The sequence below is a fragment of the Elephantulus edwardii genome, unplaced genomic scaffold, assembly GCF_000299155.1.
Source record: "Elephantulus edwardii isolate Elephantulus edwardi_28Jun2011 unplaced genomic scaffold, EleEdw1.0 scaffold00030, whole genome shotgun sequence".
Lineage (NCBI taxonomy): Eukaryota > Metazoa > Chordata > Mammalia > Macroscelidea > Macroscelididae > Elephantulus > Elephantulus edwardii.
The window spans coordinates 19,755,393-19,770,768 of NW_006399780.1; the positions used below are offsets into that span (position 1 = coordinate 19,755,393).

At 44.5% G+C, this 15,376-nt stretch overlaps 1 protein-coding gene across 1 annotated transcript; it reads right to left on the minus strand.

Annotated features, from left to right (window-relative positions):
• Positions 1-2,170: 2,170 nt before the first annotated feature.
• On the minus strand, positions 2,171-4,543 carry NFE2 (nuclear factor, erythroid 2). The gene is made up of 2 exons (XM_006883923.1): positions 4,371-4,543; positions 2,171-3,226 (listed from the first exon to the last, which is right to left on the minus strand). The coding sequence occupies exons 1-2, from the start codon at positions 4,482-4,484 to the stop codon at positions 2,216-2,218; spliced, it is 1,125 nt and encodes a 374-aa protein (XP_006883985.1). The 5' UTR covers positions 4,485-4,543; the 3' UTR covers positions 2,171-2,215.
• Between the last annotated feature and the right edge of the window lie 10,833 nt (positions 4,544-15,376).

Sequence of the window (15,376 nt, forward strand, 5' to 3'; positions counted from 1 at the left end):
TCCAGCATCACAGCTCAAAGGCATCCATTCTCCTATCATCCCTAGTCATTGTCCAGCTCTCTGATGCATAGCAAGTGATTGCAAAGACCATGGCCTGTGTCGGGTGCACCTTAATCTCCAGACTGACATTGCTCTTCAGTACTTTGGAGAGGGTGGCATAATCACTTGTGTGATTTATTTTTTTATTTATATCTGTTGGCAATATGTATTACATACAATTTATAATTGTTCATAATTTGCTGTTGTCATTCTCCAGTGTTTTACTTGCAGGGGAAAAGGCAGTAATAGTGAAAACAAATATTTTACTTACATCAGAACCCCCCATCTAAAAGGACTATGATGGTCTTCCTTGCTCTGCTATGATCTCCATAAGAGCAAGGTATTGTTCACTTTCTCAGAATATTAAAACAGTAACCAGTGCTTATTAGGTGCTCAGTAGATACTTGCTGAATAAATAAATGCCTACATTTGTCTTTGAGTTACAATCCATTGTGAGATTGGTTATTGGTTATGGTAAAAATATCAACTCTCAGTGTTAGTTATCCCTCCCTGGTTGTGTGCCATCAAGTCACAGGCAATTCATTGCTGATGCTCCAGCTGGTTTGCAGAGTCTGTAAATCACACAGAGACAGCCCTTCTTTCTCCCTTAGAGCAGCTACTGGATTAAAACTACCTGCCTTAGACTTGGCAGTGCAATTCCTCACCCACTGGCCACCAGAACTCCCAAGATGCCTCTTAGGTGAGATAAAGTAATATTGAACCACTAGTCCCAGACAAACATTTTTCCAAGTGGTATAACACTGGCCTGTCCATTTGCTGTACGGAGGTAACTTGTGGTTGTGGTGATGCTGAACACGTGACACTGATGTGTCAAATGCGATAATGGTTACCCTTGGCGGACAGTGTTTGGTAGAGCTCCCTGATTAAAACAAGCTTGGAAGCAGGAGTGGCATCCACTTCCAAAATAGCTTGCCTCCAGAAACCCTGTGGACCTGGAGAAACAATGAAAGCTATATAGGTGTCTTCATAGGGTCGCTATGAGTTGTCTGTGACTCGAGGGCACTTAACAAAAACAATAACAGTCTCAGACCCTATCCTTTACAATTTGGTATCACATTGTGAGAGGACATATAAAGATGATACTGAAGTTAAACACTGAAGTTTTCAAATCTAATAGTAGGAAAGTTGTTTTTATTCCCTAAACCCAGACCATGTGTCTCAGAATCTACAGACATGGAGATTTCATTCACCCTTGATCACTTCTGTCTGTACTTTTAGGGCAGCCTGAATTATCTCTGATAAATATATATCAGGAAATTTTAATGTTTCCCTGTTAACAGTGGAGCTGTAAAGGAGAATAAACATGTAAAAGTAAAATACTCTGAAGAAGTAATTGGTTTATAATTCAGTGATTGGAAAAAATTGAGAACCACCCTACCTCAAGCAAAGAGATGGGAATTTGGAAAGATTAATTAGGTAATGTAAGTCTAACAACTAGAGAGGACAACTTATAGGGATGAAAATCACAATAAAAACATTTCTTAGAAAGTGTATTGTATTCCATTGGGAAGTAAGATTCACCAAAGCCTGAATGAGAAAGGTCTAATCAAACTTGTTCCAATAGCAGCTCAAGTTTTCTGACAGGGCTCTGGAACATCATGACTCAGGCTAGGGGAGTACTAGTGCACTGAGGATTGAGATGGGTGAGACCTAAACCTGAGAGCCTTTCTGGAAGAGGGTCTACCCAGCTTTGGCAGCTGCCTTCTCTAGAAGAGGCCACCAGGATTGTTATAAGGAACATAAAAGTGATAAATCTTCATACTGCTTCAGCCCATGTTGTGTGTGTGTACCCAACTCCTCATCTGACACTTCAAACACAAAGTTCAAAGGTAAGAGAAATAAGCTTGGTAGGATCTTGCCCAACCCCTATTAAGTAGTACAGCTGAGATTAATCACCTTCCCTTGAGAAGAAAAACACATCAAAGGATTTCTGTAGAGTATTTTATATAGCAGATAGATAAGACCTGGAGATTGGAGACCTACAAGCTAAATTACAGCTTTCCCTCATTTACTGCCTCAAGGCAAACACAAATAGAGCCTCTAAATGCCAGGTGTGGCCTTTATTGTCCCAACTCTAGACTTAAGGTTGAGATGTACCCCTAGGAAGTGCGAATGAAGGAAATCTCCCTTACCAGTCCCACCCTTCTGGATCAGGTCAATCTGTGGCCTCCATCTTGGTCCCCCGGGACACCAGGAAGATGGCCCCATCTGCAGCTTGTTGCAAGGCATACTCCTCAGGGGAGTAACTGTTGCCTGCTGCATCACGCAAGTGTTGGAAGATGTCCCGGTACAACTCGGTCAGCTGCTGGCGCATGGCCTCCAAGGTCCGGTCGGCCTCTCCGCGCGCCCGGAGAAGCCGCTCGCGCTCACTGCCCAGCCGCTCCAGTTCTCGCTCCAGCTGCACGATCGTCTCCAGCTTCCTCTTACGGCAGTTCTGGGCGGCCACCTTGTTTTTGCCCCGCCTTCGGATGTCTCTGACTAGCGCCAACTGGCTCTCCGTCAGTGGGTACCGAGCCAACAACTCGTTAAAGTCATCTACTGGCAAGTTGACAATCTTATCCGTAGGAAAAGGAATCTTCATGGCCAGGGCCCGGCGCTCATCTCGACTCCCTGACTCTCGTGCACTGGGCTTGACCCGCACAGGGCCTGAGGAGGGCTCTAATGCCAAGGGTGTCTCAGTAGGTGGCAAAGAGTAGTTGGGATGGGCCAAGGAGTTGGACATAAGTGCATAGGGGTACTCCACTGGGTACATCTCTACATACTCACTGTGCCGCCGTCCAGCCTCTGTCCCCTCCAATTCAAGAGATTCAGCATCACTGTAGTTGAGGGATAGTCCTGAGTCTGATTCTGGGTCTTCCTGGGGCTTGGGTGTTCCCCCAGGCAGTCCAATGTCAAGGAGGGCCAAAGGGTCTGAGAGGGGCTCACTAAGCAGGCCTGAGAGAGTCAGTGGCTTAGAGACTGGTATAGTCATGTTGCCATAGGAGTATGGAGGTTCTGGGGCGTGAGATGTGGATGCCGGGAGCTCACAAGATGGTGGAGGAAGGGAGAAGCCAGCATCAGGGTGAACTGAGCAGGGGCAGTAAGTTGAGGGTGGTGGGGGCCCAAGGTATGGGGCTGGGACTGGGGTTGATGGCTCAAAAAATGCCTCATTTGGAGCATTTAAGCCCTGTAAGAAAAACAGAACAGACACTAAAATAGCCTCTTGTACAATTGGTCTCAAATAGTCTTCAAATTGTTGCCCATACACTAGTTCTTTCTTAGGGCCAACCTGGGTCCATCAGAAAGATCCAGTAAGAATAGTAACAAGAGAATAGAATGGTGCTAAAAATCATTCGAAGCTTCTTATAAACCTGTAATGCATCTGTTCTAAGAAGAAACAGTTTAAGGGACTGAGTTGAAATGGGTTGTTTGGGGTTTTTTTGGTTTTTTTTGGGTTTTTTTTCATTTCCTTTAGGAAGATAAGGAGCTGCTGCGATCCAAAATAATCTTGCAAGATCTTTTTCTGCTGGGGTTATCTAGGGTCAAGCTCAGGCCCTGACCTTGCTCTGGGTGCCCAGCAGAGGGAGCTGCTATATGGGAGGAAGCCTTGGGGTAGATCCTGAAGCCTCCAGGTTTAATGACAGGGGAGGGAGAAGGGGTAGGGCAGGCAGAACCAGGAGCTGATTGCTGAGAAGCACCTTAGTGAGCCCAGCCTAAACTCTGCCCTCTCGTCAGTCTTTCTCTGTCTCTTTCCAGCTTCAGAAAAGAGGAGAGAACATTCTGGAAACAGGGCCCCCAACCCACATCAAGAGAGTCACCCTGCTGTGGCCCAGCGGAGGACAAAGCCATCTTTGTTCTGCCAACAGACACCCCTTTGTCCAACTAGCAGAAGCTGAGGACCCCAGCATAGTCTCTGGTTCCCCTTTCTGAGGCCCCTGAACTACTACTGCTCTGTTACCTGGAGGGAAGGGCCCTGCTGCTAAGAGCAGGGCAGTGAAAGAGGGAAGATGAACAGGGAGCAGGAAAGAAAGGTCAAAAGACTAGGTGAAAAGGGGAGGATGGAGATGGACAAAGGAGAGTGTGTGGGACAAGAGGTGGAGTGGAGAGATGTGAGCAGAGTTTCTGCTGAGAGCCTATTGCCTCAGTCAGATCCTTCTCCATCACTCCTATTCCCTTTTCAATGTTCTGGGCCTCAGAGATCACCCTCATACTCCAGCTCACCCTTCTGCAGTGCATTTTCAGTCTGAGATCCTGTTCCCTGTCAGAGTCTCAGCCTGAGCCCTTGCTTCACCACTCCTCTTGTTCATTGTCCTTCCACTCCCCTTACTCACCTGCAGCTCAGTGATGGACATGATCTCTTGCCAAGTCAGTTCCATCTCACCCAGCTCCAGAGTTGGAAGCTGTGTCACCCTGTTCCTGCTCTGCTGGGGGGGACACGGGGGCATCCTACTAGGCCGAGGCCTAGGTCAGGTTCCCCCAAAGCCCAAATGGCCCCTAGCAATCTGTGGGGAAACAAGCAAACAAGTTAAGGTCTCTACTCTTAAGAGTCCTCCCTCCATGGAAAGATTCCCTCTAGCTTTACCAAAGAGAAGGAAAGATCTTAACTGTACAGGCAGTTTATCTGGGAACACAGTAGGTCTTTGTCTTTCATTCAAGAGAACCTCTCTTTTCTTCTACCTATTACCACCCAAAACTAGCCAGGGGCAGAAACAGAACTTCTGGGAGTGTTGTTTGATTTGGGTTTTGGGGTTTGGTTTTATCTTTTGTTTTCTAGAGGAACATCCTTGCTTTCTTCATTCTCTATTTTAGGGTCTCTGCCTTTCCTTCCCAAATTGAAAATAAGTACTTGGGGATCCCAAAGGAATGTATTGTGAGAAGAGTCAAGCAGACATCCCTTCCCCCTCCCTGAGATAGGGACCAGGCCTGGTGCCTGATAGCAGCCCTGCCCTATCCCTCTATCCTGGTCCTGGGCTCCCCTGCCTGGTCCAGATAAGAGGTTTATCAGCTGCATGCAGCAGGGAAGGAATGGGCTCTGGAGACACTGAACCTCTCTGTCTTGTATCCCCACAGGGTCATCATGGCAATACCTCAATACACAGCAAGGGGTCTTTCTTCTGAGGTAATAAAACAACCATAGCAAAGACTTACTAAGAACTTTGTCCAGAACTATGTTGGTATTTTACAGGCATTAGTTCATAAGATAGATTTTTCACAAAGGTCTTATAAGTTCTATTCAGGAATTGAGACCCAAGCTCAAAAATGGTCAGCTCTAAAACCCATACTGGTTAGCTCTACTCTCCTATAGAGCCTATAGATGGCTTCTCATGCTATTCTGTGTTTCTGTAATCTACAATTGATCTGTAGCAATCAATTTTTTTGGTTGGGGACTATCTTCTCTTTGGGGGAGTCTATCTTCTGAGCCTTGAATATATCTCCTACTCTCTCCTAGCAGCTCTAGCTGCAGGTCTGTCACAAAGCAGTAGTGCGGTACTGGGGAGTCATCTTGCGTCTCTGGATTTCTATTTCCTCATTAATAAAATGAAATTTAACAAGATGTACTCAAAGATCTCTTTCTGCTTCAACAGCATAGTGTTGTTAGCGGCCTGTCACCCCTGCCTTCACCTTCTCCTTTCTGTCAGGCCTCTTCTTGTTCTACCTTCTTATCTTCCCAGCATCTGTTCCTCCTGTGTTAAGCAAGAGATTCCTGGAAGTTTTGGAAGAGGCTTCTTGAACTGTGGGCCAGACCCCACAGACATGCCTGTCTGTCATATAATCAAAGACAATCAGGCTGGAGACAGATGGGAGGAACTTGTAGAAGGACACTGGATAGGACTGGATGGCCTCAAATGGTATAGCTTTAGAATGAGAGAGAGAGAAACACTATAAGACAAGCCAATGGCTCATCACAGCTATTTAAAATGGATTCTACTCTCTGATTTACCACAAAATCATTAACTCATTACCCACTTCCTATGCTGCTTCTGTTTCTATACTTCAAGATTATATCCGTTGTTGTTGTTAGGTACCATCGAGTTGAGTATGACCCATGGTGACCTTATGAAAAACAAATCTGAACCCTGTCCTATCCTGTGCCATCCTAACACCTCTTAACACACTAGAGCCCATTGCGGCAGTCATTGTCTCAGTCTACCTCATTGAGAGTCTTCTCTTTCACTGATCCTCCAACTTTCTAAGTGTGATGTTGCTCTCCAAGCAACATGCCCGAAGTACATGAGACAAAGCTTCAACATTTTTGCCTACAAGGAGCAATCTGGCTACACTTTCTCCAAGACATATTTGTTCCTTTCTCAGTCCATGGGATATTTGGTACTCTTCTCTAATACTACAGCTCAAAGGCATCAATTCTTTTGTCATTCTTATTCATTGTCCAGCTCTCGGATGCATAGCAAGAAATCAGAAAGACCATGGCCTGAATCAGATGCACCTTAGTCCTCAAACTGACATCATTACTCTTCAATAATTTGGAGAGGTCCCTGACTGTAGACTTTCACAATGCAATAAGTCTCCTGATTTCCTGACTGTTGGTACCAACAGTATTGATTGTGGATCCAAGTAAGATGAATTTTTTTTAAAGATGAAATTATTGACAACTTCAGTCTTTTCTCCATCTATCATGATGTTGCCTATCAGTCGAGTGGTAAGAATTTTTGTTTTGCTTTCTTTTTTTAAAATTTTTGTTTCTTGACATTGAGATTCAATTTATATTGAAGCCGATGAACAAAAATTTGTGTCAATTTCGTTTGTACCAATTAACTATAAGTTGATTTTTAACTCATTATGACTTCACAGGATAGAATAAAACTTCTCCATAGAGTTTCCAAAGCTATAATCTCTAAAAAAGCAGATTGCATCCTACTCCCAAGAAGTAGATGGTGAGTTCAAACTATTGTCCTTTTGGTAGACCAACTCTTAACCTGCTATACTACCAAAGATCTTCTATAATCAGTGTCAACTAAAAATTATCCTTTCAAGAGGATCTTCCCTAACTCCACCCTCTTGTTACATCGCCATCCCAAGAACTGAAAGTTGGTATAGGCATAGACTCTTGGCCATTGGGCAGAGTGGGTGGAGTGTTTATGTCTGCCCAGGACGCCATTTCAACACAGGAACCCCACCCTCCCCACCCAGGTTCTGCCGGAAATTGCCCAAAGGCAAAGTGAATGGAGAACAGAGTTGGGGGTTGGGACAATGCCTCTTGCTTCATAATATTCACCTCCCTGCTTTGTGCTTCCATCTTCCTTGAGAATAACACAGGACAGGGCAAGGTTTCCATCTGTTGTTCATAAGGTTGCTATGAGTTGTAGTCAACTCAATGGCACCTAACAACAGCTATCTTGCTGAACTTGACTATAAGGTGTAATACAAAGATTCTGCCCTAGGAGGCAGGGAACCATAGTCTCATGCCTTCCGGCTGCACATGACCTTGGAAAAACAGCTTCATAATTTTGGATCTTTCACTATCAGTCTCTTCCATTAAAAGGAGATAGGCCTAGAGAATGTCATTAGTAAATGGGGCAATAAGACTGCATATAGCTTAGGGAATCACAAACTTTAATATACTCCCTGTTCTGCCTCAGAATATTTAAAAATTCTCAGATTCCTGCAGACTGTCCTAGGCCAACTGAACAAAATTCACTAGTGCTTGTACCAGGAATCAGCATTTTAATCGCCCCAGAAATATTGAACAGGTTCAAATGTGTATGGATTCGCAGAAAAGAACACAAGACAGAATGTAGACTGGGAAATGCTCTCTAGACTTTTTCTAGCATTCAACCTTTGATTCAGGCAAGGTTGGATTCCAGTTTGTTCTAGTCTCTGAGGCTAAATATAATCCACTTCTCATCTAACCCAGAAGCTCAGTCTCCCTTTCTGTGCCACACAAATGAGAACTTAGGAGAGGAGTGAAGGCAGCAGAGAGGGAGTTGAGGAGAATCTCTGAATTAGCTCCAACTAGTTTCCTGATGCTGCAGCAAGTGCACAGCAGGTTAAATGGGAGAAGTCTGTTTTTCCCTTTATACTAAGGAATGCTTGGTGGTCTATTCATTATGCAGAAGCCCCTCTGGATCTTAGGAGACTACCTTTTACAGGATAGGAAGCTGGAAGCAAATGGGATGTATCAGTGAAGTCAGAATGGGATCAGACAGACTATCAGAGTTTACAAGAATTAAAGAGACACTGAGAAATGAGAAAGGGGAGCAAGTCTGCAAGGAGCTGATCTGACTGATATACTCCTGTGTCTCTTTTCTTTAAAATAAGCAATTCCCACTTCACTGTTTAGTCTACATTCTGAGGTCACATAGTCTCAATGGGTTGCTATTCCTTCTCTTATTCTCCAATATCTTGGATCATGTAAGACTGGTACAATCTCTAGTGCCTACCATCCATTCTCCTCCCTTGCACCTTGATAGCCCTATCCAGAATTATTTTATCACCATCTCCAAGTATTGGAGTTTTAGGCTACTGTACAGGTACACTATGAGAATTATTTAGAGAGGATGCTCTGTGGAAGAAGTTATTCAGCTTGGGGCTCTAACTTCCTTGAAAAATAACCAAGTGGCAGAACAAGCAGAATAACAGACTTATCAAACTACCCTACCATGTGGGTATCAGGGCCAAGAGTGGATACAGAGAGATCAGGAAAATGGGAATATGAAGTATCAGGTGAGCAACCTTTTTTAGAATGACTGGGGAGAACCCGGCAGCAACAGAAGCACACAGAAGACACCTAGAGAAATAGAATGGAGAACCAGGGAAGAGAAATATTTGATCAGAGCAAGAGCCAGATGCCTGGGACATATATGAGTCAGATCAGTAGATGGGAACAAGAGGGGATAAGCTTCTACTATTCTGTCACCTCATCCTTTTACCCCAAAATCTAAACCTTTGGGATTGAATGACAAGAGAATCTCAGCCCCCAGTATAGCTTCCTTTCTGCTGTTTCTCAGCCACCCCATCTCTAAAGCTGTCAATAGCTCCAGTTGTGAAGAAACTACATTGGGATTGGATGATTTCCTCTCCCTTCAAGTTCCAGTTGATCTCTGCTACCCCTGGGTCCAGAGAAGAGAAAGGACAAGGCAAGAATCTAGTACCTCGTGCTCAATCACCCTATAATGAATACTATTTAGAGATCTAGGCACCCCACGTCCCCAGATCCTCGGTATTCCCCAGAAGTCTGGGCCAGGCAGAGTCACGGAATAGGGTGGAAGAAGGATGACACCATATGTCTGAGAGTCTCCTGGCTACCCCAGAGTGTTCAGACTGTTGGAAGGATCCTCTCCATGTTTCCCAACCCCTTTAGGGTCTCTAGGGGAACCATTGTTTGGTACTCATCTACAGCCCATCAAAGACCCCAGTGTTCAAAAAAATAATGTAGATTTTTGTCCCATAGAAGTTTCCAACAATGTCAAAGTCCTAAACCAGAGGCCACCTGGAAACGCCCAAGATCTACTAGAAATATGCCGAACATGGGTTATTTTCCTCCCTCTGTCTCCGCCATCTCCCCAGCCTGCCCCCCTCACATCTCCCTGCAACGCTCCGTCCCACCCCAGCCCTTGGGCACCTGTGGCAGAGTCCAAGCAGGATGAGGAGATGAGGCTCGGGGTGTTGTCTTGGAGGAGGCTGGGCCTGGGCTGATACCTCCTGAGTGAGGATTCTTCACTACCTCGAAGAACCGGGCACAGTCACGCCCCGCCCTCGAGCCATCTCTGAGCGCGGAGGTAGAGACAGTGACTGGGCTGCGGGAGCTCCAGGGGCAGGCGCACCAGCTTCTTTTCTGAAGTCCTCGGCAGCCTGAGTTCTTGGTCCTTCCTCCAACCCTGCCCCCGTGGCTCTATTCTCCTTCTGCCCCTTCTGGCCAAGAGAGGAAACTTGAGCCCAGTGTGGTTTCTGCCCGCACTCCTACCCCCACTTTGCTCCTGGCCAACGGGGGGCACACATGGCTCCAAGCCTGTAAGAACCCTCCTTTTGAGCTCAGGAATCTTGCCAGGTCTGCGTTTCTTCTCAATATATGAGGAATCTCAACCTGATAGTCTGCTCCAGAGTGATCTCTCAACTTGCTCCAGGTGTAGCCTTCATCTTTCTGCCCCCCTCAGCCATCTAGCGACAGGGAAACTGAGTCATAGCAAGGCGGAGAACAGCTGAAGGTAGGAACCAAAAGTCTTAATTTCCCATACGTTTAGACAGGTGAGTTCTTGGGGGTTGGGCTTCATAAAGAAAGTTTAGATTCAAAAGGTAGGAGAGCTATTTTGGGAAGGAGGGCAGCGGCTGCTTTGATGTGTCCTTTCACCTGTAGCCTTTTCCCCTCCTCCCAGCCTCAGATGTCCTAGGACAAAGGCCTCTTTCTTGGCCAGGGTTGTTCGTGTTTTTGTGGGATTTTTTTTGTCAGTGTGTGAGAGGAGTTGGGTGGAGGGGCACCCAGAAGGGACAATGTTCGCCTCCCTTTTAAGGGGCCCCAAATGCCCTCTCTATGGTCTTCATGCTTCCAGGAAATACACTCCAGTCACATGGCAGCCACACACCCTGGAGAGACCAGGGCACCTGTGTGGGTTATCATGTCAATCCCAGGTACTCACAGCAGCTCTGTGACACGCTACCACATATTCCTAGAAGTCCCACACTCACTCATTTGCTTTCAGGCGTTCCAATTCAAGGATCAGGAGAAATGGAATCCAGAGACTAGGAGATAAGGAAAATGTTTGCTTCCTCATGGCTTAATGATGTTCAGCGCTAAAGAAAGTCCTCCCTTTTGTCTAACCTCAGTCATTACAGCTGCAGCTTACACTTTCACTGTTCTTTCCTCAAATGATATTTAAGTTAAGCTGGAAATATTTGAAGGCTGAAGAGACAGACAGGTATGACTCCAGGGCATTGTTGGTACTTAACCTGCATCCTCACTGTTAAAATAATAAAGAAATGTTCTGCTCTAGTTGCTAAAGAAGACTTTTGTCTTCATATAAAAGAAAAATTTTTGTCCATCAAAGAACCAAAAAAAAGTAAAGATATCAATTGGGATATCTTCAGAAACAATAAATCTGACATGATTGTAAAACTAATATATATATATAATCAACTTCACAACAAATCACAAATAACCCAACATAAAATGGCAAAGGACTTGACTACACATTTCACCAAAGAGGACATAAAAAAAGGCCACCAAATACATAGAAAGGTGCTCGGCATCATTAGCCATTGTTGTTACTGAGAACCCGACCCATAGCTGACCCCCCAGCAGGTTTTCAGAGGCAGTTAATTACACAGAAGGAGATTGTCCATCCTTCTCCTGTGGATTCAAACCACATGCATTTGGGATTGCAGAACAGATTCTTTTTTTAAATTTTTTTAATTATTATTTTATTTGTGTGTGTGTGTGTGTGTGTGTGTGTGTGTGTGCCGTCAAATCGGATCTGACTGGTACAGGAGGAGATTGTCCCTCCTTTTCCCAGCAGAGCATCTGGTGGATTTGAACCGTGCGCCTCTGGGATTGCAGTGCAGTTTCTTGCCACGAGGCCACCAGAGCTCCCCTAAGGCCACCAGAGCACCCCTGCAGAACAGATTCTTACCATTAGGCTACCAGAGATCCTCTGATGTTAGAGGTTATAGAGTAGGAACTGACCCATAGCTGACCCTCCAGTGGGTTTTCAAAGGCAGTTAATTGCATAGATGGAGATTGCCCATCATTTCATGGAGCAGCTGGTGGCCTCAAACAGCGTGCCTTTGGGATTGCAGCACAGCTTCTAGCCACTAGGCCACCAGAGCTCCTATTAGCCATTAGAGAGATGCAAAACAAAACCACAATGAGATTACATTGCACACCCACCAGCTGTCTCAGATTGAAAAAAAAACCACAGAAAATAAGAAATATTGGTGAGTATTGGCACAGGACAGAGCAGAGTTTAGGGCTGTTGTACATAGGGTCGCTATGAGTCGCAAGTGACTCCACGGCATGTAACAACAACAACATATGGGGAAATTGAAACTCTTATCCATTGCTGTTAGGAATGTCACTAGTACAAGCACTGTAGAAAAAATGTGGCAGTTACTCAAAATCCTAAAACCAGAAGCACCATTAACCAACTGCATGCAGCCCAGTCTGTTCCAACTCACAGTGACCCTCCATCATGTTTCTAAGGTGGTAAATCATTATGGGATAAGATTGCCCATCTTTCTCCCTCAGAGAGATTTTTGGATTCAAACTATTGATCTTTTGGTTAGAACCTTGGTATGTTATGCACTATGCCACCAGGGCTCCTTAGATGTACTATTGTTGTTGTTGTTGTTATGTACTGTCAAGTTGGAGTGTTTTCAGAAACAGTAAATCACTTGAGAGGAGATTGCCCGCCCATCTTTCTCCCACGGAACAGCTGCTGGATTTGTACCATATGCCTTTGACTTGGCAATGCAGCTCCTTACCACTAGGCCACCAGAGCTCCTTTAGACCTACCATTGTTGTTCTGTACTATAAAGTCAAAATAGACCCATAGCTGATCCTCTGACGCATTCTCAGAGGCAGTTAATGCACCAAATGAGATTGTCCATTCGAGGATTGCCTTAAACCATGTGCCTTTGGGGTTGAAGCGCAGTTTCTTGTCACGAGGTCACCAGAGGCTCCCTTAGGCCTACCATTTTGTTGTTATTGAGTATCGTAGACTTGGAACTGACCCATAGCTGACCCTCGGTGCATTTTCAGAGGCAAATAATCCCACAGGAGGAGATTGCTTATACGTCTTCCATAGTGCGGCTGGTGGCCTTGAATTGTGTGCCTTGGGGATTGCAGTGCAGTTTCTTGCCACTAGGCCACCAGAGCTCACCTGACCCAGTAATTCATTCTCTTCTTAGGTACTCTATGCCAAAGACTAGAAAACAGAGACTCTTAAGAGAGACTTGCATACTGATGTTCATGGCAGTACTTTTCACAATAGCCAAAAGCTGGAAACTATGTAAATGCCAACAACAGTTCAATGACTATACAAAATGTAGTTACAATGGAGTACTACCTAGCCAGTAGGAACAATTAAGTCTTTTTTTAAAAAAACAAAACAAAACACCCAGCATATTCTTCTCATTTAATTTTCTCTCATTCATTCATTGTGGCACATTTTCCTCCCTGCCCACCCCACCCCCGAGTTCACTTTTCTCTTTGAAAAAAAAAATACTTTAATTGTTATATAATCCCCCACCCCCTCCAAATCCACAGTCCACTTTACTATGCATTTCTTTTTCTAGAATCTTGCCATGAAAATAATACCTAATCAAACAGTTCTCTCGTTCAGCTGTTACAATGCAGTATACATTATTTCCCCCCTCTTTTCTTAGGTTCTCCCCGACCCCAATGTCAGTTTCATTTTACAACAGTGGCACAATGCAGTATTTGTCCTTTAGTGACTGAGGTATTTCACTCAACATAATGTCCTCTAAGTTCAACCATTTTGTATAATATTTCAAGAGTTCCTTATTTTTCAATGCAGCATAGTATTCCATGTGTGAATATATCACAGGTTCTCTATCCATTCATTTGTTGTTGGACACCTGGGTTGTTTCCACTTCTTTGCTATTGTGAGCAAAGCAGCAATAAACATGGGTGTTAATTAATTCTTTATATGTACTGCAGTGTGGATGGAACCTGGAGACTTATACTGAGCTAAATAAGACACAAAGGGACAAATACTGCATGATGTCACTTATATAAAAAGAAAAGGCAATGTATCAAATGTATAAAGAATAGTTTAGTAGTGCTTACCAAAGGGAGGAAAGAGGATTAATGATACTTGCAAAAAAATCACATTGATTATGAGTAGGGTTGTACAGCTAATTATTGTTATTGCTGTCAATGAGTAATTGTTATGTGCCACGTAGTAGTTTGCAACTCATAACAACCCTATACACAACAGCCCTGAACCCTGCTCTATCCTGTGCCAACCTTATTGACTCTGACACACCTACCCCCATTACCTCAGTCAATGAATCAATCTATCTTATCAAGGATCTTCCTCTCTTGCACTGTCCCTTCACCCTTTCAAGCATGATGTCCCTCTGTAAGGACAGGTTCCTCCTTCCAATATGCCCACAATTTGTCAGACGATACCTTAGAATCCTTGCCTTCAAGGAATAGCCAGCCTGGTTTCACTCGAGGATGAATCTGTTTGTTCAAAATCAGGAATAGTGTATGCCAGGGATGTGTCCTATCTCCATATTTTTTCAATCTATATGCAGGACAGATCATCCTGGAGGCTGGGCTCTATGAAGAGGAATGTGGCATCAGTATTGGAGGAAGATTCATCAACAATCTGTGTTATGCAGATGACACAACTCTGCTTGCCAAAACTGAAGAGGAGCTGAAGCACCTGCTGCAGAAGGTCAAGGACTGCAGCCTACAATATGGATTGAAGCTCAACATCAAGAAAGCAGTCTCACCACGGGGCCGATTGGCAACATCATGACAGATGGTGAAGAGATTAAGATTGTTAATAGCTTCAGTTTGCTTGTCTCCACAATCAACACATTTGGTACCAGCAGCCAGGAAATTAAAAGACAAATTGCACTGGGAAAAACTGCTGTCAGGGTCCTCTCCAGAGTACTAAAGAGCAACGATGTCAGTCTGGAGACTAAAGTGCACCTGATCCAGGCCATAATTTTCACAATTACTTGCTAAGCATCAGAAAGCTGAACAATGACTAGGGATGATAGAAAGAGAATTGATGTCTGTGAGCTGTGGTGCTGGAGAAGAGTACTGAATATATTCCATGGACTGAACAAACAAGATGAACAAACATGGATGATCCAACAGGTTTATGCTCAAGAGAATGAAACCAGGCTGCCTACTCCTTGGAGGCAAGGATTCTGAGGCTTTATCTGACATACTTTGGGCATGTTGCAAGGAGGGACCAGTCCTTACAGAGGGACATCATGCTTGGAAGGGTGAAGGGACAGTGCAAGAGAGGAAGACCCTTGATAAGATAGATTGATTCAGTGACTAGGGTAATGGGGGGGGTAGGTCTATCAGAGATCAGTGTTTCCCTTATCTGTTCTGAAGACAGCCTCCTGGTCCAAGTACGAGTTTTGCATAAGCACAATCAAGTGTTCTGAGATTCTCATTCTTCTCAGAGTTAGCCACAGTTTTGTGATCCACACAGTCGAATGCCTTTGCATAGTCAATGAAAAACAGACATTCCTCTGGTACTGTCTGCTTTCAGCCAAGATCCATCTAATATTAGCTATAATATCCCTAGTACCACAATTGTTGTTGTTGTTGTTATGTGCCGTCGAGTCACTTGCGACTCATAGTGACCCTATGTACAACAGCCCTAAACCCTGCTCT

Coding starts and splice junctions, on each gene's coding strand:
- NFE2 (XM_006883923.1), bottom strand. CDS start 4,484: ATGCCCCCGTGTCCCCCCCAGCAGAGCAGGAACAGGGTGACACAGCTT. Junction 3,227..4,370: donor TGTCCATCACTGAGCTGCAG/GTGAGTAAGGGG, acceptor TTTTTCTTACAG/GGCTTAAATGCTCCAAATGA.